This window comes from Canis aureus, chromosome 17 (assembly GCF_053574225.1).
Source record: "Canis aureus isolate CA01 chromosome 17, VMU_Caureus_v.1.0, whole genome shotgun sequence".
In the NCBI taxonomy this organism is placed as follows: Eukaryota; Metazoa; Chordata; class Mammalia; order Carnivora; family Canidae; genus Canis; species Canis aureus.
In genome coordinates this window covers 3,644,682-3,671,102 of record NC_135627.1, presented here as the reverse complement: position 1 = coordinate 3,671,102, position 26,421 = coordinate 3,644,682, and the positions used below count along the sequence as shown (strand labels likewise).

The 26,421-nt window shown below is 40.6% G+C and overlaps 1 protein-coding gene across 2 annotated transcripts in view; it reads left to right on the top strand.

Annotated features, from left to right (window-relative positions):
- Positions 1-20,587, top strand: part of MYO16 (myosin XVI) — a 594,113-nt gene extending 573,526 nt beyond the window's left edge. For both annotated transcript variants that reach the window (XM_077854971.1, XM_077854970.1), the window contains exon 35: positions 19,242-20,587. In XM_077854971.1, coding sequence (XP_077711097.1) covers positions 19,242-19,469 — 228 coding nt within the window. In that variant the 3' untranslated portion in view covers positions 19,470-20,587. The remainder of the gene's footprint in view (positions 1-19,241) is intronic.
- Positions 20,588-26,421: the final 5,834 nt, after the last annotated feature.

Here is a 26,421-nt window from a genome sequence, read left to right as displayed (position 1 = left end):
TTTAATTTGTTCTATTTCTAGTTACTTAAATAGCAAGCATAGACAATTGATTTGATGCCTTTTTTCCTAATAGTATTTAATGCAATAAATTTCCAACTCTAGTTATGTTAGCTGCATTCTGAATATTCTGATACATTTTGCTTTTATTTTCATTCAATTAAAAATGTTTTCTATTTTCCCATAGGATTTCCTCTTTGACTAATGTTTACCTTCCAAATATTTAGGGACATTTCAGATATATTTCTCTTTTTTATCTCTAGTTTAATTGCTTTATGATCTGGGAACATGCTTTGTATAATTTTATTTCTCTTCAATTTATCAGGAATTCTTTATGGCCCAAGATATGGTCTATCTTGTGAAATTTCCATGCGCATTTGAAAAGAAGGAGTATTCTGCTATTGTCAGGTAGTGATCTGGAAATGTCTATTGGGTCAGTTGGCTGACAGCGTTGTTGAGTGCTTCTGTATCTTGGCTGGTTTTCTGTCCACTTATTTTATTTAATACTGGGAGAAGAGCATCCAAGTCTCCAACTATAATTGAGATTTTTGCCTACTCTTTCTTTCAGTTTAATTAGTTTTTGCCTCATATATTTGGAAGTTCTGTTATTAGATGCATAGACCTTTAAGATTATTACATCTTCTTGATGAATAGATTTACTTATCCTTATGCATCTTTTCTTTTTTATTTCTAATCATACTCCTTCTTCTATGGTCTGCTTTGTCTGAAATTAATATACCCACTTCATCATTCTTTAGATCATGGTCAGCAAGGTGTTTTTTTTTTCCATCCACTTAATTATTTTTAATCAGCTGTATTAAGATATAATTCACATACCATACAATTATACCTTTAAACTATACAATTCAGGGTTCTTTAGTAATTCCTTAGGGCTGTGCAACTATTACCACAATCTAATTTTAGAGCATTTTCATCCCCTCCCCATCCCACCAAAGAAAATCCATCTCTTTACTTTGAACCTAATTATGTCTCTGTAGTTAACTCGAGATTTTTATAGACAATACATAGATGAGTCATGTTTATTTTTATCCAATCTGATAACCTTTGTATTTTAACTAGTGTGTTCAGACCATTTACATTTAATGTAAATATTGATGTGATTGACTATAGGTCTGTCCATTTTATTTTATTCTGTTTCTCACTACCATTTTTTGTTCATCTATTTCCCAATGATGCTTTATTTGGATCATTTGAACATTTCTCAGTATTCTATTTTAATTTATCTGTTGGTATTTCACTCTATGTCTTTGTATTTTTTTTCATAGCTGATTTAGCAATTGGAATATATACACACCCAACTTTCAGTCTGTTTGCATCAACCGTATTGTTCCTTTTAGCCTTTACTTTCTAGTCACCACATACATCTACATACATCTACAGTGACAAATATATTACATCTACATTCTTTACAGTTGTCCCATATTTTACATCTATTTTATAGTTGTTACATACTTTACATCTACATACATTGAATGTATTCTCCTAGGCAATGTTATAACTTTTGCCTTCAAATGTCATGCATGCTTTAAACAACTTCTGTGGAGAAAACTCTTTATATTGTCCCAGTACTTATCACTTCTGCAACTTTCCTTCACTCCTAAGTTCTGAGTTTTCTTCTACTACCATTCCCTTTAGCAGGCCATTCAGAGCAGATCGAAGAATGGTCCTAATTGCCTAAATCTGGGTGTGTCTTTCTTCTCTTATTCTCCAAGTTTTGAATTCCTCCCACAATTCACTTGTTTTGGTTTATTTTTCTGGTCCTCATATAGATGTGTATTTTGTTCAAGATATAGTTATAATTACTGAGATAAATAGGCTTCAGTGGACTTACTTCATGGTGGCCCAGCTAGTGTATTTATCACACATAAAGTGAAGAAAGTTAATATAGTGAAATTGATTAACCCTCATCTTTATAAGTTATGCTTTTGTTGTACTGTTCAAAAAATCTTTTTTATCAAAAAATCCAAAAACAAATCTCTTAACTTGCTGCCATGAATATCTCTCTCTCTCTCCTCTCTCATATATATAAGTTTAGGGTTTGGGGGTTTTTGGTTGGTTGTTGTTGTTTTGTTTTGTTTTGTTTTACATTTAGGAGTTTAAGCTACCTGGACTTTATTTTTGAGAATAGTGTACATTGACAATGTAGTTTGACATTTTCTTGTACCAATAACAATTGTCCTGTGCCTTTTGCAATATAGGACCAAGCTTCTGACTTCCTCTCAATGCTGTGCATTGCCTGAAATGGACTGTTTTCTGCATTTATCTCTGACCTTTTAGACCCTTGAATATGACTTTCCTCTTGATGGCCTTCCTTGAGCATTGCTTCTAAGCAAAGTAGTTAGTTGCCTCCGTAAGTTTGTTCCTGTAATTCTATAATGTACATCTCCTTTATATAATCTATTTTCTGTATTTTAATTATATATGTGTGTGTAGACCCTACATATTTTTGAGCATATAGATAATGCATTGGATGCATCTTAAACATTTTTGTACTCCAAACACCAAGCACTCAAAAAATTGCCGACTCAGTGTAATTGTCATCTGGTAGCAGCTTCAGATGCATTAAGAGAAGCAAACTGCTAGGATATTTCCTAATTTTCTTCAAATATTTAAAATCAAACTCATGTTAAAAATGTACCAATAAACTCAGTAATGGAATCACAGGCAGTTACATTACTGGTTAGAGGATATAAAAGTCACATTTTATATAGTGATTAGTTTCTAAAGTTGGCATGTTATGTGAAACTCACCTACAACAAAAAAGACTCTGGAATATCCCTTATTTTGCCTATAAAAAAACCAATATGTTTTATATAAGTAAACAGTATGTTTTCAATGTATACCACTTTGTACAATTATATGCATATATTTTTACACAATGTGTAAAACAACTTAAAGCATTAAGAACATAATATTTTTAATCTAAGGAAGTGAATTGCACAGAATTGAATTTTCAGAGGTTTGTTCGTTCATTCATTCATTCATTCATTCAACAAATATTTCCCGAGGACCAAGTTGTGCAAGACACAGATCTAGGCACCTTTGGTCTACAAAACAAATATCCTTCCCTTCATGGGAGTTAAAATCTTGCATTGGGAAGCAACCAATAAGTAATATATACATACGTGTATAATATACTAAAAGGAAATAAAACATATTAAGAAAAGTAATCAGGATAAGCAAACCTGAGAGTGACAAGAGTGGGTATGGAGGGAGGTTGGGTTGAGTAGTGAGTTTAAGAAAGTAGATCAACAAAAGCTTCATTGAGCAAAGGCAGAGGAAGAAGTCAGAGAACCAGTGATGCTGATGTCAGGAGAGTGCATTCCAGTTGGGGGAACAGCAAAATCCCTCAGACAGGAGCACACCTGAGTTGCAGGGTGGCCAAGGGGGCCATTGTGGCCAGTGGGACATTAACTCCATGTGTTAGTAGATGTTTAAATGAGAGAAGTTGGAATTAGCATTAGCTGTGTTAATTCTAGAAATGGGAGACTTTTACATTATCAACTATAGCAAGAGGCTAACTGTGAAATACCAATTATGCCTGTATGATTTTGTTTTCCTTCAAAACCCTTGGCCAGGTTTGGAAACTCTGGTTTGCTCAGAATATAAGTGAAGGACAATTGTTTGCCTTTTCTGTAAATGGAAAATATAGACAAATATGGCTTTATTCTTGCTCAAGATACAAAGAACGGGAGAAGAGGTGCCAGGGAGCCAGGCTGCATATTCCCTGACTTGTTAGGTGTGGTGCTCTGGGCATGGATGCGGCCTGACATTTTTGAATACAAAATTCTAGCTGAAGAAAAACGTAATTTTCTTTTGCACTGAAATTGTAATCATTTAGTTATGGTGAGAAGATTTATTTTATGAAAAATAAAAGAAGAATTTATTTTACAACCTTAGTACACTTGGAAGACAGGATTCTTCTCTAATTTCTCTGATTACATTATTATTTGAAACTGTCACTTTGTATTTCTGACTCTGTCAGAAATAGGTTCCAGAACAGCTGAACTGTGATATTGGGAAGAAATGTCATGAAGTCAATGATATAAAAAGCCTAGATTTTGAAGCCCAAGTGGATTTAAATTAATTTTATATGCTTCCAGGTGATTTTTATTATCTATTTCTGGAGAGAAGTCTTGATTAAAAAAGATTTGCTCCCCTCTCTTGCCTCCTTTGGCAAAATCTTATCTCTTCTCCTTCTAATCCTTCCTGGTATCTGTTTTCCCTTTCTCTATTTGTTCTAGCATCTGTACCTGCATGATTTTCCATGACTATGTCTTAAAGACACTGTAATGGGCCTCAGTGTCACAGTGACTGCCACCGTGCCCATCAAGTCCATTTCTTCTTAGACACACAACTGACTAGGTCTTCCCAGCTTCCCTCACCATGCAGAGTGATCCTGTAATTGACATCCACTCAGTGGAATCAGAGCCATAGTGAGAGGAGCCACTTCCAAGTTTGATCTGTGCAAACCTTTGCCTGGTGTGCCATGTCCCTTCCCACTTAAAAGTTGGATATAAGGGGCACCTGGATGACTCAGTCAGGCATCTGCCTTTGGCTCAGGTCACAATCCCAGGGTCCTGGGATAGAGCCCTGCATAAGGCTCCTTGCTCAGCGGGGTGTCTGCTTCTCCCTCTCCCTCTGCCTGCTGCTCCCCCTGCTTGTGTGTTTGCGCTCTCTCTCTCTCTCTAATAAATAAAATCTTTTAAAGAATAAAATAAAATAAACAAATAAATAAATAAAAGCTGGATAAAGATGCCAGAAGGTGCAGAGAACACTCATGACAACACAAACGGCCATTCACTGATCAGAAACACCCATTTGGGTGTCAATAAGAACAATGTACTTCTTTTGTACTGAACCGGTGGTGTTTGTGTCTTGTCTGTTATCTAACATCTAACTAATACCACTTCATCATTTATTTAATGTTGTATGTGTAATGCTAAGCATTATTATTTATGGTACTTAGTTATCTAAGTTTAGCTTCCATTTTGTAGGAAAAAAATTTTAAGATATCAAAAATCGTATCTTCTAATGACAGGATCATTAGAATGTTGCTTATTAGACATTTGAATACCAAATAATGATCAGTGGTACTCCTACCAAACCATTTATAAAAATCCAAAGCTTAGAACTCTTAACAAATGGTTTCTCAGAAATTCCTCAAAACCAACAGACTTAATTTTTCTCAGGGACAAAGTTGATCCTCTCTAACAAGCTGAAAATCCTGAGAAAATTTCATACTTTTAGGACCTTTTTGATGCATTTAATGATTGTGAAGGAGTGCCTTGTTTCCTTCCAGTTTTGAAGTGGATGTCTCTAACTGGTAACTACATTTTGGAGGGAAAAAATCAAGGTTGATAACAGTGAATATGTTGTCCCCAGCACAGTAAATTCCACGGCCAATGGAGTTGTTAAACTATGTCCCTCTCCTAATTATAGCTGATTGTTTAAAAAATATACTCGGATTACATTATTTTATTAACATCTACTTTCCTAAAGTATTTTTTCTCACTCTAATTATATTTAATGCCACAATACATACATTATGGTTGTTTCCAGGAAAAAGTATTATGAGATATTAATAAATTAACAGATAAACTGTGCCTTACATAGCAATGCAAATCCTGGCTAATTGAACGAGTGAAGGAAAGGATCCTTCTACATGGCTCCTCCATCCTCCAAAGGCTGCTTACTACCATGGTTTGACTCTTGCTTCCCTCACTTCACACCCACGACTTACCTTCTTTCTGAGTTATGCATAATACTATTGCTCCTTCAAAGCCAACTCTCATGCCCGGTACCACATCACGTGGTGCTTTTCTCTCTCATGGTTGTTTTTTTGTTTTTGTTTTTGCTTGTTTTTGTTTTTGTTTTGTCATTGTGAGTGTGAAAGTGAAAAAATATGAATACAATCCCACTCAACCCAAATGTCCTTCTTTCCTTTTTGTATCCTCTGCATCCTTTTACTCCAAAACCACAGCCCAATATGAATTTCTTGGCCAATATATCACCTTGAAATTAGTTTTGTCTCTGTCTCTGCTGTATTCCAACAACAATAATTATGCATACTATGCTTTAGTCAGTTAATGCTGTGTTCCCTCATGATATGTTTGTGGTTGTGTGATGTTTAAGCATCTTTCTTCACCTAACTCTTGATGCTTTTATGTCTTGTTGCTCAATTTGCACGGAAACCCTTTGAGGGAGTAGGTCATACGGTGTGGTTCTGAGTCCTGTAGAAGGCATCACACTACCTTCTACTTCACTGAAAGAACACGTATTCACGACCTGCACCCAAGGAAGACTTCCGGAAGGTCAAGTGATTTATTAGCACTCTGAAGGTCAGCTGAACTCAGCAAACTTGAATTTGTGTTCTGACTCTACCGCTTACTAGCCAAATGAATTTGGGCTTTAAAGATGAATTTCAGCACCTTTGAAATGAGACTAAGACAGAGCCTGCTTATTTCACATATTATGAGAAACTACTGTGATAGAAACATGCCAAAAGCTTTAAGAATATAAGACGCCTGGGTGGCTCAGTGGTTGAGTGTCTGCCTTGAGATTAGGTCATGATCCTGGGGTTCTAGGATGGAGACCAGCATTGGGCTCCCCACAGGGAGTCTGCTTCTCCCTCTGCCTATGCCTCTGACTCTCATGAATAAATAAATATTTTTTTAAAAAAGAGAATATAAGACAATATCATGAAGATGATATTAAAATATGCCTTCAGAAACCTCAGAGGATTCTATATTTGGGCATACAAACTGGGGCTGCTATAGAAAGAAATAAAATTCTATGTGTGGTTACATCTGATTGGACTGACAGAGTCTGTGTGAGAACGGATGGTAACAAAGCAGGAATAATAAATGTGGCTGAAAAATACAGGACTTTCTGTAACCTGCTAAAGTGTGTAGACTTGATTATTCGGACCAAGGCAAATTGGTAGCATTGAAGATTTTTGAACACACAAATTATATGAATAGATCTTTTCTTTGGAGTGATAAAATCTAGTAGATTAATTGTCCTCAAAAGAACCTCCTGGTGTTTGCAGTAAGTATCCTATAAAATCCCAAGAAACATGTTTTAAAAGAAATTGTAAAGCTATTACTTTCTGTATTTCCAATATAAGAGATTTATGTTTTTCTATATATTCCATGGATTTGAACCCCATTACTATAATATCTCATTACTATAAACATACCCTAAATATATGTTATCAATTTTTGTTACAGTCTAGTCACTTATACTGATACTGCCATGTTTTCTTAAATGAATTAAGGTAAAAGAACAGAGCTCATACAAAATCCATATCCCGAAGTGTCACAAATTAATTACATTGAGTGATGTATAGTACAAGCATAAATTTCTATTTTATAACTTTCCATTAATAGGAAGAAATATACATTCACTCATCAGAGTCCATTTTTATTCATAGCTATTACCTAAAAGCAAATCCAAATAAATGTCCACTTAAATGATATTAAATGTGTTGTAATATAATATTACTTATGAAAGTTAAGAACAATACTAAATTTTTTTAAGAAATCAAAATGTACAGATAAGGTACAACCCTAAAAAAGCTAAACCTTCCCTGCCCTCTTCATTGCCTCTGTCTAGATATAGCTACTCTTGTTTACAATAGAATTTGTAAAGTGCCTTTAAAGAGATATTTTTCCTTTTATTTAACCTTTTGTCAATAAAGGAAACAGAACAGCAACAAGAGAAACAAAATAGTAAGAATGAACTTAATTGAGTCACTACATAAATAACTATTTCCAAATTAGAAAGAATCAACTCTTTTTTTTTGCATAAGCCAGAAATGCTGTTAGCACATTCGGATCATTTTCTTAAAAATTTTAGAAGTATAAAGATATATAACCCTTTAATCAAATTTTTTTTTCTTTTGAATCACATATTACTTTATGCCACATCTTTACGACCTATTTAGGTAGACTTTGGCTTTACCAACTGTGCTTTTTTAATTTTACTTTTTAATGTTTTTTTTCCTCCAATGTCTTGTTAGCATCAAGTAGAAATGGGATTTGCATTTGAAACACTAATGTTCACTCTTCAGTCAGCCAAGATGCTTCTTTCTTTTAATTTCCAAATGTCAGTAAATACGTCTTTTCACCTTTGGGTGAATAGTCAATAGAAAAATCAACTCTGACAAATGAACAGCAACATGATTTTACATATGAATTATTTAACAAAGTCTATTTTTATCCTGAAAGGGAAATACTTAAGGTAAAAATCAGCAGCAAATTATTAATTTACATTTATTAATATTATTCACAGAAATGCATATCCACAGGAAGTAAAAAAATTTATATCTCATTTTTTAATTAGTTCATCTCATAGAACTCTATTAATGACACCATAGAAAACTACTGAAAATTAATAAAAAGATAGCTAAGTAATAAACCTCATGAAGCCTTACATCGCATTTTGTTTCCCTTTGGATTGTGAGAGATTCAGTGGATTTTGACCCTGGAAAGTGAGCAAACTAATGATAAGTGTCCCACTGAGATGAAGAACTTTCATGAACTTTACAACCCTTTATCAAATTCTGTCTTCAAGTCTGCCTGATACCTCTAGACATTAGAAGGCACAAAATACTTTACAATTCTGGGTGGGGAAATGGAAACTAGAGTCATGTCTCAAACATGACTAAATATCTAAATATCAAAGCAGCAAGATCTCTCAAATACAGAATAACCCCCCTTTTTAAAGATTTTATTTATTTGTTTATTTATTTATTTATTTATTTATTTATTTATTTATTTAAGAGAGATAGCACAGAGGGAGAGGGAGAAGCAGCCCCCACCCCCACCCCCTCAGAGCAGGGAGTGCAATTCGGTACTTGATCCAAGGACCCGGTATTATGACCTGAGCTGAAGGCAGACGCTTCACTCAGTGAGCCCCCTGGGTGCCCCTAAAACCCATTTTTTAAAAATCCCCAAAGTGATTTGCTGAAGTATTAATAGCCAGTGTTATAAGTGGCACTATTTTCCCAGAATTACTGTATCGATGAAGTAATTGAAAGGAGAGGATTTTAACTGCGGATGAGCATTCCAGCCCAGAGGGAAATGCCTGGACCATGGTCATTCAAGTATCTGCTCACGCCTGCTGGGAGCTTGAAACAGGGCATTCAGAGGCACCTGCTTATTGAGTGTGGATAGCATTGCTTCCCCTTCCATCATCTTTCTTTGAGAGCAGAAAGGAGTTGAGGCCATAGATTTGGGGTGTAGCTTACACACACCCCCTGCCCCCATCCCATGCAGCTCACGTGCAGGTGACTCCCATGATGCTGCCTGGGCTCCGGGGGCTGAGCAGTGGCTCCATCTGTCAGTGCCTTTGAGGGGCCGATTGTTCCAGCTCCCAGTGAAACTGTGACTTTCTGCTATCTCAAACCAAATCACCAGTGGCTCCTAAGCTTTGAAGCTTTCATATTTCTTTCAAATGTCAAATTTAAAAATAAAAATCACAATAATTTCCAGCTATATTACTAGATTTCCACTGATTTTGCTTTCAAAGGCATTTAAGCTGACAGATGGTCTGCATCCTTTCCTAGAAGCTTGAGGTTTGTACCTGTTATACAATAGTATCATTTCCCCCCCATGACACCCAAAAGTAGTAATTCTGGGCATGGGATGCCTTAGTCTGTTTGGGCTGCTATAATAAAGTGCTGTGGACTGGGTGGCTTGTCAACAAGAGAAATGTATTTCTCATGGTTCTAGAAGCTAGAAGTCCAAGATCCAGGTGCCAGTGTGGTCAGCATAGGGGTTTCTTCCAGGTTGTAGGCTTCTCTCTGGGTCCTCACAGGCAGAAGAGGTGAGAGAGCTCTAATCCCATTCTTGGGGACTCCACCCTCATGACCTCATCACTTCCCAAAGGCCCCAACCACAAATACCACCACATTGCGGTGTAGGATTCCAACATGTGAATTTTGGGGGTACACAAACATTCAGACCACTGTATAGGATAAGCTTGTTGGATCATCTGAGGTGTTGCAGTCTTTGGCCACCCCAAAGACTGGGGTGACTGTCCCACTGTCTTTCAATGGCTCCACTCACGAGCCATTCAAAGCCATCTAGGTATGTCTGAATTCAGAGTAACTAATGGGTCTGGGACCACCCATACCTGATGTGATTTCAGGGCAACAGAGCATTTTTAATAAGTTCCCAGGGTTTTATGGTGTTTGAAGGAGCCGTATCTGAATCCGTGACATGTGAACTACCTCTCAAGTGCAAGAATTTGCTAGGGATCAGTCTGGCATTACTTGAAGGCAGTCTCTTATTTCCTTTTCCTGTCTTTGACAGGAGTGAGGTGCCCAATGCCCCCAAGTTGATGCAAAAAAATGAAAACATAAATCTAATATACTGTGTAAGAAAAGATTTCAATACAGAGCAAGCAAAACCAATGAAAAGAGTCTCCTTTAAAATAGAGTCAGGAGACCCTCTGGGAGGACAAATTTATGCACGTCCTCCTGAGAGGCAAAGTGCACTTTCTGCCCCTGTAAGACCTCTGCCTGGACTTGAGTCCTTCCTCGCCAGGACACCTGAGTCCTTGGCCTTCTTCACTTGGAAAGGAACCAACTTTCAAACGTTTTGATCCCTGATCTACATGTTAACCTTATCAACCCCAGTTCAGCTAGCCTCAATCCTGCCCTGTCTTCCTCTGAATGCGAGTCAGGTTTCTACCTGAATCCATCTCCCAAGTGGCAATTCGGATTGCCCAAATCAATGTCTGTTTGCTTAAATTTTCAGCCAATTCTTTCTAGGTTGATGATTGTGATCAACTTTCTCCCTTCTCTCAAGCATCATCCCCGCCCTCTCCCCCCCACACACATTAGGGTTCCATAATAGGAACTCTATTTAAGCTCTCCACATACACTGGGTGCGTTGTGCTGAGTAGAGATTAATTTACTCACTTTGGACTTGAAAGGACACCCCTGGTCTGAGCAAGCAACACATTCTACTTCCAAGGATTTCTACCCACTTAGATCAACATTTTCCCACTTACACATCTTATGTGACCCTTTTTAAATGGAAACAAAATTCCTCTTAACCTTTAACATTTCTTAAGTTAATTTATTATAATGGTAATTAAATGTAGACACACATTGTTACATAAGGTCTCTTGTATCCTTTTGCCTCTCCTTACAGCTATAAAACCAAAGCAAATTTAGAAATGCAGTGTGACAAAAGCCAGAAGAGCAAAAAATTAAAGTTTATAACATTTGTGCTAGGTGTGATTTTGTTTAGCTGGAAGGAAATTACTGATGACAAAGTGAATTTGGTCCTGACTCAGATTCCATGAACTTGGTCCATTTCTACCATCCTTGGCTGTTGATGAACCTAAGCCCCTACCACTTCTCTCAGCTTGAACTGCTAGGCAATTCTTCATCTCATCCATGCTGTCATATCGCTTAGCTCTTTCTCAGGGGAGAGGCCTGATTTGCATATTAAACCCATTTACTCTTTTCTCATCGGTCTGCGATGATATCAGTAATATTATGTGTGTCATCTTGCTTGTAAATTACATACGAAGTGACAGAATAAAGCCTTGCTGAGCACTAACTTAAAAAGTTAGCATCCAAAGCATGCTTGTAGTACTTTTGAAAAAATATCATGAGAAGAAAAATGCAAAAAACATTAGATTCTCCAAAGAACTTGAGGACCCCTGAAAATACATATACAAATCCCTATTTCAGAAACATTACATTTAACAGTTGTTTAAATTATTCGCTAAAATCTGTTTATCTTATTCCTGAAATTCAAAGATTCTCTGGACCTTTCATTTCTTCCTGTGTAACTTTCTTTAGTATACACACATATAAATATATACATATTTAAACACATATATACATACATATATAAATATGTATAAATGTATATAATAGGTATGTTATAAATCCAGTGTGTTGCCAAGTATTTTGAGAGCTTCTTGTTGATAAGGAAGAGACTATGTTATATTTCTGTAGGGCCCTAAATTGTGAGCAGTGCTTTCATTTTATGTTATCTGTTTGACTCATCAGGATAATCATAAGTCAGCAGTGTTTAGGGATTTTCTCAAATCCAAGAGTTCACAATGACAAAAGCGTAGTACCCCACATTTGCAGGGCACCAGCTAGTGTTTTAAGGCCATCTTTTAAGAGCCCACATATGTAACTCAACTAACTCCTCATCTGTTTTGTTGAGCTAGATTGTAACTGTGATCCCACTTTACAGATGAGGAAGCTGGTGGGCTTGGTCACCGGACTGTCATTAAGTGACAGATGTAGGATTCCAGCCCAGAATTCCACTTCTAAGGTCTGGGCTGTCAGCCATGCTGCCTCTGCTCAAATGAGGACCAAAGTGTTCATAGACTGGTGACTTTCTGTGAAAGAATTAAGTCCAATGTCACTGCTGGCATTTGTCTACATCAAAGCCTATGAAAACACCTCTTCTAACTTATTCTTTCCCCCCTTTCCAAGTGGTGGCAACTTCATTTTTTTTTTTTTTTGCAAACTCATTTTTAATCATTCAGACCAAATGATATCTTCTCTGTGAAGTTTCTCCAGACCTTCCTCCATAAGCAACATGTCCCAGGTAAATGGGGAAAATGTTTTAAAAATCTCTTTCTTTTTGAGCTACTCCATCTCTATGCCATGTGCAACAAAGTTAAGATGGCTGTGTGTTTTGCATCCTTCAAAGTTCCTCTAAAGGCAGGGTATTTGTGATATTTGTGGAGCACAGGGATGGGACAGTGTGGACACCCAAGGGTTCATGGATATGGGACCATCTTTATGTTCCCAGTCATAACACTTGCTTTTTTGTTCTGAAAGATAATGATTTTGTGTCCAACAACTATAACATAAAACATGCCCCAAAAGAAAATAAATAAGTGAGTAGCTGTCTGAAGTGACGTGGGGTGAAGATAAATCTTTGAAGCAGTGGTAAACGAGCTTCAAGGTAGGAGACACCAATATGGCACCCTCTAGTCAACAAAGAAATCAGGATAAATGAGACGGGGTAGGGGGTGAAGTCAGCAGACTCTAGGCACTCATTTCCAGCTGCATCCCTGATCCCCAGTGTCAGTTCCTCTCTTTCTGAAAAGAAATGGTTCCCTTTCACCACTACAACTAAATTTTTAAAAATTATTTTTTCATCACAAGTACCCTCCTTAGCCTCTATCTCCTATATCATCCCTCTGGTGACTGACAGTGTGTTCTCTGTAGTTACAAGTTTCCAAAACCAAAATTTTTGTTTAAAAAGCATTATTGCCTTTTTAGTAATAATGTATCATGAAACAGGAAATAATGGTAGAGGGAGCTGTGAGAGTTTTTGTTATTACCAATAGGACACGAAATTTAAAGAATGGCAAAACACTGATTCAGACGTTTTTTACAGCACTAACACTGTGAATACTTTGTAGTGTTTATGTATTACTTGATCGTCATCTAAATAATATCCATACTTGCATCCATTTGCTATTTTAAACTATTAAAGCTCTTTTAGTATCTGTGATAAGTGTTATTTTTGTGCCTCAGAATCTAATAAGTTCAATAAATCTAAATAATGCAGATTAAGCATCATTAGTCGGGGCACACTGTTCTTATCTCCCGATTTTCTGTTTATCATCTCACAAATCATAGTTTTTAAAAGCCCTCTGAACTTCATTCATTATGTTGCAAGTAGTGAGCTACCATGTATCCTTACACAGAATTTTAACTTTCATTTAAGGAATAACCTGTGAAAATTCTTTGTTTTTCTTTTTTAAAGGAAGATCAATAATGCTAGTATGTTACCATCTTATATATACCATTCTGGCAACTATCTTTGTTCCTATTAGATTTTACTCAATACCTATTAATCTCCATAACAGACAATAAAGTTCCATGGGATCTCTCAATGAAGGGGTTTATTCTGAGCATTAGTTGATTATTGCAAACATCAGTCAAATTTTTGCTTATCAAGGAAGCATAGAAAGTTCCTGGATGTTGATGCAAAAATGGTGTTCTTCTTTACTTACTTACTACATTATTCAAGACATCAATATCCTCATTATGAAAATGCTTTCTAATGGTTTGGGTATATAAGTTTCACCTTTCATAATGTACTTGGGAATTAAGATATTTTTAGTAAACACTGAGAAGCTTGGAAAGGGTAGAGGGCCCCCCCTTTTTACCCACACAGCAAAGCAATAACTCAGGGAATTTGGGACATTTTGTGTCAAAATCCCTCCCCACCAGCCTCCATCAGATTAGGAGCCATAGGAAGTCACTTGTCAGCAGACAGATGCTGCCATGTGCAGTGGCCCCAACTGAAAATATGGTCCTATTATGAAGGCCTCCATTTTTATATCATTTTTGTGCCTTTCTTGCTTTCTTTTATATTAATGGAGTATTTATGATTTCACATTTTCTTTATATAACTTCCAATTACACATTCTCTCCCTGTGTTTTCTGTAGTTGTACTAGAGAAGAAAGCATGCATTTTTTGATTTACTGAATCTTAGGGAATTTTGTTACTTTGGTCATTTTACCAATACTTTTAGAACCTTGGAACATCTAAACTCCACATAACCACTCCTGGCTTTTGCAGATTGTCACTACCATGCATTCTTGTTCTACAGCTAATGTATAGTCTGTAAGACATCCCAAGCATATAACTTTGGTTGACCCATGGATTTAATTCTGGTGTCCTTAATTCTCTCTTAAATTTCCATTTTTCTATCTGGGATCATTTTCCTTCACCCTCACAAGTACCTTCACCTGAAAAAAAAATGGGAGACTTCTGATGGAAAATTTCCTCTTTTTTGTTGTCTAAAAATATCTTTAGGGCAGCCCGGGTGGCTCAGCGGTTTAGCACCTGCCTTTAGCCTAGGGCCTGATCCTGGAGACCCGGAATTGAGCCCCACATCGGGCTCCCTGCATGGAGCCTGCTTCTCCCTCTGCCTGTGTCTCTGCCTCTTCCTCTCTCTGTCTCTCATGAATAAATAAATAAAATATTTTAAAAATAATTAATTAATTAATTAAATATCTTTATTTCACTTTTGGGGGAATACTTTTACTGAGAATAGTTTTAGGTTGAATTGCTTCCAGTACTTGAATCTTCTATTCACTGTGTCCTGGCTTCTGCTTAGAAGTCCACTTTCAAAAGATGAATGGATAAAGAAGATGTGGTCTATGTATACAATGGAATATTACTCAGCCCTTAGAAATGACAAATACCCACCATTTGCTTCAACATGGATGGACCTGGAGGGTATTATGCTGAGTAAAGTAAGTCAATTGGAGAAGGACAAACATTATATGGTCTCATTCATTTGGGGAATATAAAAAATAGTGAAAGGGAATAAAGGGGAAAGGAGAGAAAATGAGTGGGAAATATCAATGAGGGTGACAGAGCATGAAAGACTCCTAACTCTGGGAAATGAACAAAGGGTAGTGGAAGGGAGGTGGGTGAGGGAATGGGGTGAGTGGGTGACGGGCACTGAGGGGGGCACTTGCCGGGATGAGCACTGGGTGATATGCTATATGTTGGCAAATTGAACTCCAATAAAAAAATTATTAAATAAATAAATAAATAAATAAATAAATAAATAAATAAATAAACCAAAAGCAGAGGGTTCATAGAGCTTCCAGGTTGGAAGACACAGGGAGATTTGGGGAGAGTGGTGCTTTCAGAAAGGATGTGGAAGTTCCTTGTCCTTTCTCCATCCCTATGCATTTCTTCCATCTGGCTGTTCCTGAGTTACATCCTTTAATAATAAACCAGTGATCTAGTAAAAAAAAAAAAAAAAAAAAAAAAAAAAAAGTCAACTTTCCCTCTCATTGTTGTTCCACTGAATGGAATGTGTCTTTTCTGTTTGGATTTTAAAGTTTTTTCCTCTGTCTTTGTTTTACTATGATCCGCCTTATATCTTCTTGCTGTTGGCAGTGGCCTGTGTGTGTGTGTGTGTGTGTGTGTGTGTGTGTCTTTTGTGCTGTTTGCTGAGCTTCTTAACTGTGTGTGTACTGATGCCCTTTGCGGGCTCTGGAGACTTATCTCCTTGAGTATTGCCTTGTCACATTCTTTGTCTATCTTTTCTTTCTGGAATTCCTTTCATGTGTGTCTGTTGGGCTATCTCTTCTGTTTGTCCATCATTTCCTCTCTCCCAAGCATTTCATCATAGGTATTTTAAAGTCTTTATCAACTCACCCTAAATCTGGATCATCTGCAAATCTGTTCTGTCCTTCGATTTTTGGAATTTCGAATTTTGGAATTTCCTGGTCTCTCCGCGTGTAATTTCTGATCACACAGTCAGCGTTGTGGGTAAACAAACTGTAGATGCTGCAGACAATGTACTCTATCTGAGACATTCTACCAATCCCGTTAGGGGTCAGAGGCAAGAGAGGACGTCCTCAGTCCAGTCAGGGGCTGAGCTGTGGTGCAGAACCAGCCTGCCTCTCCTCTGCCTCTGATTCCCAGGCAGCACCTGCTGTGCTCTGGCCCAGAGAACTTGTCAGGTCTCTTTGTTCTTCAGCTCTGGGAGAGCAGAGACCAGATGCACAGATGCGCTCCAGCTGTGCATTTCAGAGTCCCCGGGCTGCTCTCCAATGTGTGTCCCACTCCGGGCAAAATCTGCAAGTCTTGAAGATGAGACTAGTCAGGTGCTTGAGGGTTTTACCTCCCCCCCGCCTCGCTCCCCTCAACCCCAGATTCTTGCCTCTGTAGCACCTTGGACATTGTAGCAGATTTCACTCTGCTTTTTATAAGCTTTTGGCCTAAGGCAGCACTCCTGCATACATCTGAACAACTTAACAAATGTCTCTTGGGGAAAATGCTCATCATTTGAGGGTCCTCCAATTCCTGATTTGTGTCTCTAATCTCCTACAACTGCAAGATATTGTATGGTCTCTCTTTCTTCTAGAAAGGGCTCTCTAGACCCACAGAAGAACTCAGGATTGGCAAAGTCCCAGGAAGGGGTGGGGGGTGGGGGGAGCAGCTGGTAATTATCTGTTGAGAAAGATTCTCCCTGTCCATAATTTTAGTTTCGCTGGTTCTCCATTTGCCAGAGCTATCTGATGCTCTAAATATACGATTTTGGTAATTTATCTCTTTCTTTGTGCATCTTTACAATGGGAACAATAACCTGCCATGACCTGCAAAATCCTATGCAGATGCGAAGGTTTCTTGTTTTGTTTCTAATTAGATCAATGTGAAGTTATGTTACTTAACACAAATGATACCTCAAGGAAGTTGGGAGGAAAAAATCAGCTGAGATGGTAGAAATATTCTTCCATCAACTACATACTTTCTCATAAGAACGAATCCCATGGCAGTATCTTTTGCAGATCACTACTATGGGCTGACCATGTGCCAAGGAACATATATACAGGTGCTCAGTATCCATACAGTGACTGAGATTGCAGCTAAATGTAATCGCCAAGCGTACACAAGTGGAGAGTAGAGGAGCTAACATACAGAAGTGAAGGAAGCGTACAGATTCCACTGGATCCGAAGTCAGGAAGGGAGAAAGAGAGCATGGCCTTTAGCGTAGATAGGGTCCTGGAAAACAGTTGTTCAATCAGTGATAAGCAGTGCAGAGTAAGACTTCAGAAGACGCTCTGGAGCTGACCGGCTGGTTCCACCATTTTCCATGTGACTTTGGGCAAATTCCCTCACCTCTTTGTGTCCCAATATCCTCATCTATGAAAGGCTGGGTGCTGTACAGGAGCAATCCTCTCAGGAGGATTGCTGAGTTAATGCTTCTAAGGTGCTTAGAAAAGTACTTGATACATATTTAGCACTCTAAAGTGTTTATTAAAAAAATATTTTTACACTCTCCCTTTCTTGGCTCACTTCTCTGAGCATACAGTCAGTCTGGCTTCCTCGGGAGCCTTCCCAGCAGGAGGATCTCATTTCCAGGTCCTTCTGGTGCAGTCCTGGACACTGGAGAAAAAGACCCTTTCCAGAGGGCATGCTGCTTCAGCATGGAATCCTGGAGGTCCCTTCAGGGTCAGGACAGTCACAGTCGTATCTTTCACACTTACACGATTTTTCTCTGGTTTTCTGCACAATTTGGGGGACCTCCTTTTGCTAGTAACCGGCTCTAGAAATCTCGTTATGCACTGCAGATTTGGGTTTGACTGCCCAGCTTCTGTGGTTTATCACCTTGTCTTGACCTTCTGCCCATCTCCTTGATTCTAGCTTTAAATTCTTCTTCCGTGACAGGTAGACAGTAGGCTCGGGAGTCCAGGTGTAGGTGTTGGTTCTAGAATAGAGCACCGATTGCCCTTATTGCCAAGTGATTGCTTTCACATAGGAGCCAACCGCTAGGTCCTGCTTTCATTTACTCTTTGGTTTTGATGGAGAGGCTGAGAAGGGCACCAGCACAAAATGAGTTACTTTGGCAGTGGGTTGAGATGTCCTGTTTCTCCAGAATTCTCCCCAGTATTCCCATAGTGATGTGTAGCACACAGAAGCGAGAGGAAGAAGCCCATACAACTGCAGTCATGATGCTCTCCTGCAACGGCTCCTAAAGATCTGTCTCTGTGGACACAGAGGGCTCACAGCTGCTAGTTGAGATCACTGCTTTGATTTGTGGTCACAAACTGGAGCACTCTGACCACAGTGAGGTTGCAGTGTTTTCAAGTGCAGATAACCCTGCCTGCCCTGAGCTCCTCTGATATGGCAGTGGGCTGTCCTTGGCCACACCCACCCCCTTGGAAACCATTTCTGTATTCGTGTGATTCTCTGTAGACGCTGACGGTGAATGGGCCCTCCTGAGTAGCCCCATCCCTGGGTTAAGCCATCGTAGCCAGCAGTAGGGTCATGCTCGCTTCAAGGCCGTTGAGCGGTACTGCACAGATGGGAGGACCCTGGAATCCTGGCGAACCTTCAGAGACCCAGAAACTTCTATTACAAGTAGCCTCGCAGCTGTGATGAATGAGGAAAAAGCATGAGATGGCCTAAGAATGTATATGCTAATAGAGGGCAAAGGGCAAACAGACCAGACTGCCTCTGGAATCACCTGGAGGGTTATGTCCTTAGCCAGTGTCCCTGTCCCTACAGGTTTTGTTGTTTGCCATCATGGGGGGTGGGGGGTGGGGAGGGCTTCCCGATGCAGCAGGGCCGGGAGGGAGGCTTCGTGGCCAGTGCCCTGGAGAGTGCTCTGCCCCCGCCGGCCCGAGGCACCCCGCGTGGCTCACCTCCCCTGTTGCTCACAGCTGCTCCCTGTCCCCTTACCTCCCGCAGGTAATCCACCAGCTGAGGCTCTCCGAGAATGAAAGCGTGGCCCTGCAGGAGCTCCTGGACTGGAGGCGGAAGCTGTGCGAGGGGAGAGAAGACTGGCAGCATCTCCTGCACCCCTCGGAGCCCAGGGCGCCTCCCCCGCCGCCCTGCAAGAAGCCGAGCCTGGTGAAGAAGCCCGAGGGGGCCTCGTGCGGCCGGCTGCCCTCGGAGCTGTGGGACTCCAGCCTGTGAGTGCCGCGCTGCAGGCGCCAGAGCAGAGCCGCGCCGGGCTCCAGGCCGCCGGCCGGGGCTGCGCCACCCGGACCGGTGCTTCCTGCGCGCAGTGATCCCGGGCGGAGGCCCGCAGAGTCCGCGTGCGTGCACCTGCGCGTGTGCTTGCTCGCCGGCTGGGGGGCGTGCACTCTGGTTCTTAGGCTCCGTGGCCCTCGGGCGCTTGCTACCCCCACGGAGCAAGAGAAGGGCCTGGAGAACCTGGGGGGCAGCGCCAGGGGGAGGAGGCAGAGAGGAGGGGCGCGCACGCGGAGCCGGAGCCGGGGCCGGGGCCCTGTTGAGCCCAACAGCGCGCCTCTTGTTCGCCCGCCGCTCTCCTGGAATACACTCTACAGGACATACGTTTGATTTCTTTGCAGTTGTGTTTTATTGGAATTACAAACCTGATCATTATTTACATGTTTAGGACCCTGTTTTATAACCTGATACAATTGGTGGTGCTCCCTTCAACACACACATTTTTTTAAAAAAATTCATTTCTAGAATTTTCTTTCCTCCACACGCCTTTTTTTTTTATTATTATTATTTTTTAATTAAGCCTGAAGGACCTGAAATCCTCGAGACTATGTCACTGCTTTAGCTTGGCCAGAGTGGATCCCGCGCGCGCGCGCGCGCGCGCACAGACCGAGCCCCGGGTTCTCTGCTCTCCTGGCCTCAGGGCACAGCCTTTCTGTGCAATGTCTCTGCTCAAGTGCACTGCGAGCTCTTTACCCACGTGTCACCTCCTGGCGTCACCCTAGGTTCCGGGAGCTCAGTTGCACACGTGTGGCTTCACATTCATAGCCAGTGGTGTGACCGGGTCGGTTCCACTTGCAGTCTGCACATACAGAGGAGCCCGCGGAGATGTGCTGCTGGTGCCCCACATCCCAAGGTTTCTGTCCCCTCCGAGCTGCGCTGCATGGCTCACCTGCTGTATCTCCTCCACCCTCCCAGTAACACAACCGCCCTGTTTACCCGTGTGCTTCTGTGGCTGTCCGGAAGTCCTCGGCAGTGCCATCAGGCAGTGCTACTTGGAACTTTGTATTCATACCAGCCTTTGGAAAGTCACCGTACCAATAAAAGGTGCAGCTGTGTTCTTGGATGGTTTTATTTATTTGTGGTTGCTACTGTCTCCCTGGAGGGATGAGCAGGGGTTGTGAAGCCATCCTGTCCCTGCGGCCTTCCTTCTGTTCTTACAGCATTCTGCAAGCTTCAGGCGCTCGGGGTTTATTGTAAAAGAAAGGTTTTATGATCGTTCAGGTGTAACTGCTATGCAGGCAGATGTCAGTTTTAAGAGTAATATGGGGATCCCTGGGTGGCGCAGCGGTTTGGCGCCTGCCTTTGGCCCAGGGCGCGATCCTGGAGACCCAGGATCGAATCCCACATCGGGCTCCCGGAGCATGGGGCCTGCTTCTCCCTCTGCCTATGTCTCTGCCTCTCTCTCTCTGTGACTATCATAAATTAAAAAAAAAAAAAAAAAAAGAGTAATATGTTTGTCATTTAGGAATAGTAATAGGCCCGCCAGATCCAGAGATGATTTCCATGAAAAAGACAGTTTCTTCCCATGCCAGGGGAGAAGGCCTGGGTCAGTCAGGGGGCAGAGAGGCCAGGGAACCTGAAGACCAAAGCCTACATTGTGAAGCCCCCTCGGAAGGACTAGGTGAGGCAGGGTTATCGGTGTAGAATCGGCAAGTTTGAAGGATTTCAGATGCTCCAGGTCAGAGGCTGTCCCTGGTTGTCTGGTACCTGGCCCTGGGCAGGGGGCAGGGGACAGTGGCTGGAGAGGGAGCCACCAACAAAGGAGATGGCTGGGTGTGAGCTCCAGAGTGGTTGGAGTGGTTTACTATCTGTAGGACTTGACTAGCTCAGGAGGGACAACTCCTCCAGGATCATCAGGGACCCGGGGGTTAAAGCATCAGAATACGGAAATTGAAAAGGCACCATTAATACATGGTTAACTTCCTGATGCTAATAGGGAGGCATCTTGCTTAACAACCTCAGAGCCCCACACGCTGCCTCACTCCACCTTCTCCCTGACTCCCTAACCTCAGCCACCAAGCAATGGAAGAAACCCAACACACACAGTATATTTATTTGGACCAGGGTGTAAGGTAAACCATTCAGGCGTTGCACCTTTTGAGAACTTGTTTCAAATGTGCACTGAGCACTTGCTATGACAATTCTGGGTGCTTTGCACACGTTATTTCTAACATAGTCGTAGACCTCCATGGTAATTACCATCTACATACTCATCCTGGAATTAAAACTTTAAGTAGGCTATCAGAACGTAAAACCTCATCCTAACAGTTCCAAAGTCCGTGCCATTTTCAACTTGATATGCAGAAATTTTCTGCGTATCAGAAAATTTATATATATCAGATATATATCAAAATATATCTTTAAAAATTTCAAACTAAATGACTTGTTAGAGATACGGTGGTATGTGAAACTGTGAGATAAGACTTACAGGGAAAGGATCCCTGGGTGGCGCAGCGGTTTGGCTCCTGCCTTTGGCCCAGGGCGCGATCCTGGAGACCCGGGATCGAATCCCACATCGGGCTCCCGGTGCATGGAGCCTGCTTCTCCCTCTGCCTGTGTCTCTGCCTCTCTCTCTCTCTCTCTGTAACTATCATAAATAAATAAAAAAAAAAAAATTAAAAAAAAAAAAAAAAAAGACTTACAGGGAAAGCTTACATGAAGTAGGCTGTCCCCAGCACGTGTGGGTCCAACCGACACCACCCTCTGTTCTATTAACCTAGTCACAGTTTAGGGCTCATGTAGGTGTAAGCTGACCTGTTGCCTGCTAGAGGTACCTAGGGCATCCGGGGTAGTTTATGTGTACTGGGTCTCGGAATTCCTTTGTCTCATTTAAGGTTTGTTGTCCTTCTAGAGACAGAGACCAAGCCCTTTGAAGACTTTCTAGAACACCTTCAGGTGCATATTAACCTTACTTCAGAACATGTCCGTGTACCTGTTCTGACATGATGGGATAGTCAGCAGACTCAAAAGATAACCGTGATAGTAGAAACGGTATGAAGAGTTATAATAATAGGAGATAAAGTCCGAGTCTGTGTGTGTACTTAAAGTACTCTCGGAATGGTTCTTTGATGATCACAACATTATCAACAAAATAAACAGAGGTACTATTCTGGTTGATAAAGCGCTGAATGTTATTCCACATAAGGAGGATTTAAAAAATATGTATGCTTGCAGTATACTTAATGATGGCATTTTAATTGCTATCAGACCATAAGGTATGAATTATGATATATTATTGGGCCTGAGACCTTATGTTTAGCAATATAATTGGTATGAATTATTACCCTGTGTTCAAACACTGCCCAGTCTTACTGCTTTTTTAAAAAATGCTTTATGAGTGGTCTCTAAAAACTAGTATCAAAATGTTTATAGTGGGTTAAAATGATTTAAAAAGTATTTTCTAAAGTGGAAAAATATATCATTACTATTCTTAAATTGTGGTTCCTAATTTAGCAGAATTATGCTTACATAAATCAACCCAATAAAAGCAACAACCAATTAAAATCGTAGATTTGTAAATGAACATCACATATGAACATTACATAAGTTGAACAAAAAGTGTGTTATGAATTCCACAGTCCAGGAGGACAGACAAGTTTCTGCCAAAATTCTATTGCTATCAATTTCCAGCAAGATGTCTAACTCAGCTCCTATCACAATTAAGGGCATGAGGTTATTATATAATAACAACCTGGGGATGCCTGGGTGGCTCAGCAGTTGAGCGTCTGCCTTCGACTCAGGGCGTGATCCTAGTCCAGGGATCGAGTCCCACATCAGGCTCCCTGGGAAGAACCTGCTTCTCCCTCTGTCTATATCTCTGCCTCTCTCTGTGTCTCTCATGAATAAATAAATAAAATCTTTTAAAAATAATAATAATAACATTCTGCAGTGGGACACATTTCACCCCTGGCTATGACTCTGCACTGCTAATTTTTTTCCAACTTTTAAATGTATATCTTTAGCTAAAAGTTAATAGGACTTATTTTTATGTTTATTCTCATCAGGAAATTTTCAACAAAAAACCATTAAATTAGCTGAAAGAAAAACAACTGTGTTCTGAGTAAAAGTTCAGCATAATTTCATTACATTTTTCAAATTGTTTTTAGCTGCACATAAAAATCCATGTAATGCAGATGAAAGCAATTATATTTCTATTTATGGTGCAATGGTAAATTCTCTGCAATGCTCATGGTTTCCCAAAACAGTAGCACTGCTTTCAAAAAACTAAAAATACATTCTCTCTCCCCATTCTACTTCCTTTACATCTTATTCATAAGCAATGACTTTATCAAACAGATTCTACTACAATGTTCTACCCATGCGAGTTACAAAGATACCCATATAGCACAGCGTTGTAGCATGCTGAGTGACAGACTGGAAAGAAGTACCTTTGTAGTCTGTTCACTTTCTCTGAGTACTGCAGACCCCCGGGCAGCCCCATTATTGTGGTTCCAGTAAGTTTCTCTAAAATCCGGCATGCTTTGTAAAACTTTAAAGATGACTTTTTCAAAGGCAAAGTCTTATTAGGTGCCTAGAATGCATCTCTATTACCTGTTCTAATTTCTCAGATCGGTTTCAGATTTTGAAAAAAAAAAAAAAAAAAAAAGCTATTTATGCCTAAAATTTTTTTTGTGTGCTTTGACATTGGCACAATGCAATCCGTGTTTTATGTAGTTTACCTGATTGCTACAATGGCAGAAGACGACCTTGGTGTCTTCTCATAGGAAATATTAAAGGTGAATAAATCTATGCATTCATTTCCATTGTTGCTGCACAAAAGGAATGCATCGAGTGTGTCTTTGCTTTGCTTTGAATTAGTCATGGGCAGACAGCCGGGGGATCTGCTAGCTCGCCTTTCCCGATAGCCCCGGGGAACGCGTGCGGCTTCAAAGAATGGTGCGTGAGCTTGCCCACATGACATTTTCCTGATGTCACCACTTAGTTTCTAAAGTCTAAAGAGAATGAAAGAGGATGAAACTATTGATAAATCCCAAGAGGGGGATCAAAGCTCTATAGAAAAATGAAATAAAACCAAATTCAATTTGAGGTTTTGATCTTTTAAGATTTCAGCAAACAAAAGGGCCAGAGATCCATGATCTCAAACAATTGGTTGAAAAGTGTATGAATTCTGTTACATTCCGAAGAAAGATTTTCTTTACTGAACCTGTTTTTGGGAATCTGTTGAACTGAATTTAATCAAATTGGGTCTTGAGTGATAACAAGAGGAGCAGATTTGCCCAACTGAGTCCCTATTAGGGTCCATCAGCATTACTATTGAATAAAATAACCAACCTTAATATTACAAAAGTCACTTTTTGGATCCCTTTCTATATAAGTCACCTGTACATACACGTGGTTGTGGGAGAAATAGGTCTCCAGAAAACTTTGCAATTGGTGAACTGTTGTTATTCCCTTGGGCATAGAGGCTGTTATAAAAAGATAACATTCTCTATTTTAAAAAGCAAGAAAAGTTCCCCGGCAGAAGAGAAGAGAAGCCACAGGAAATCCACATAGTAATGGCCTCAGCTCCTGAAGACCGTGAAGGGTCAGGGTAGGGGGAATTTGAGGCGACATTCTCTTGTTACTGATCACCAGGAACTTACCTCTCAGCCCCGTATGGAAAAACAAACCCTACAAAGACAGAGAGTTGGTGCCAGGAGCATTCACAACCCAAAAGTTTGCCCACAGTGACTAAGAAAAAATTCATTAAAGATACAAGTTACTATGTCTCCCAGTTTTACTCCTAGTAGTTGGTGTTAGACCCTAGTGAGTATCCAACCCTGTGTTTCTTCTCAGGTAGGCTAACTAGTTGAACCAACAACCACAGAAGCTAGTGCCTCTACACAATAAAACTGTGTCCCTATTCTAGTTTACTCCCTGAAGTCACTGTCCTACACGTTGACCCCAAGCAGCCATCCAGACACCAAGGGTCCTTCTTGCCTCCCATGTCTACAACCTCCTAGAGGCCTGTGGAGGACTCCTTGTTCAGCCAGCAGGTGGATTGGAGCACAGAAGGCTGGACATGGAGGAGTCAGCCTGTTTTCTGCTCATATTCCATTGGCAAGAAGTCATCTGCATGGTGACTCAACTGGAAAGCAAGATGGGAAATGGCCCTGACCTATGACCCAGAGGAAGGGGAAATCATTTGGTGAACAATTAGCCAACATCTGTCACACCACGTGAGGTAGGACACTCCTACCACAAATATCTAAAATCTATTTTCTATTTCCTTTTGTGTTCAGAAGTTGCCTAGGGCAATTTCCCTTCCACCAATCCCGAGTGCAGGAACTCCCTACATCCAGCCACCCACCTTTCCCAATGTCCCACGATAAACTGTCCTTGGCCACCCTGGAAATTCATGTGATGAGGATGGGTAGGAGATGAGAGGAGAGATGCGAGCATTCTCCTTTGCCTACTGGCTCCCACTCTGGGTCTGGCAGTAGAACAAAACTGCCTTTCTCTTGTGGGAGATTCCCTACATGTCTTCTCTCTCACCAAGCCCTGGGCATATCAATGTAGTTCTGTATCCAGGGGTGCCAGCAACATCTGAGCCCATGGTCATGGGGAGAAATGCCTCTCTTCCCTGAGGTCTTCCTACTCTCCATAGGAGACTTCATCAGATGGTGCTCTTGGCCTCTCAAAGTGTTTGTCTAAGGACCAGCAGCAATGACATCATCGGGAGCCCTGCCCCCAGACCTGCTGAATCAGAGTCTGCATTTTAACAAGACCCGCAGGTGATTTGTGTGCTCCAGAAAGACTGAGCAACATGCCCCGGACTCGTTCGTGCTGGCTCCCTCTGTGGGACCATCTCCATCTTTATCATTCTGAAGCTAAGGAAATCATGACTCACGCATGTCAAACCATCTTCTATACTCATTGGCAGAGTGATGTCACC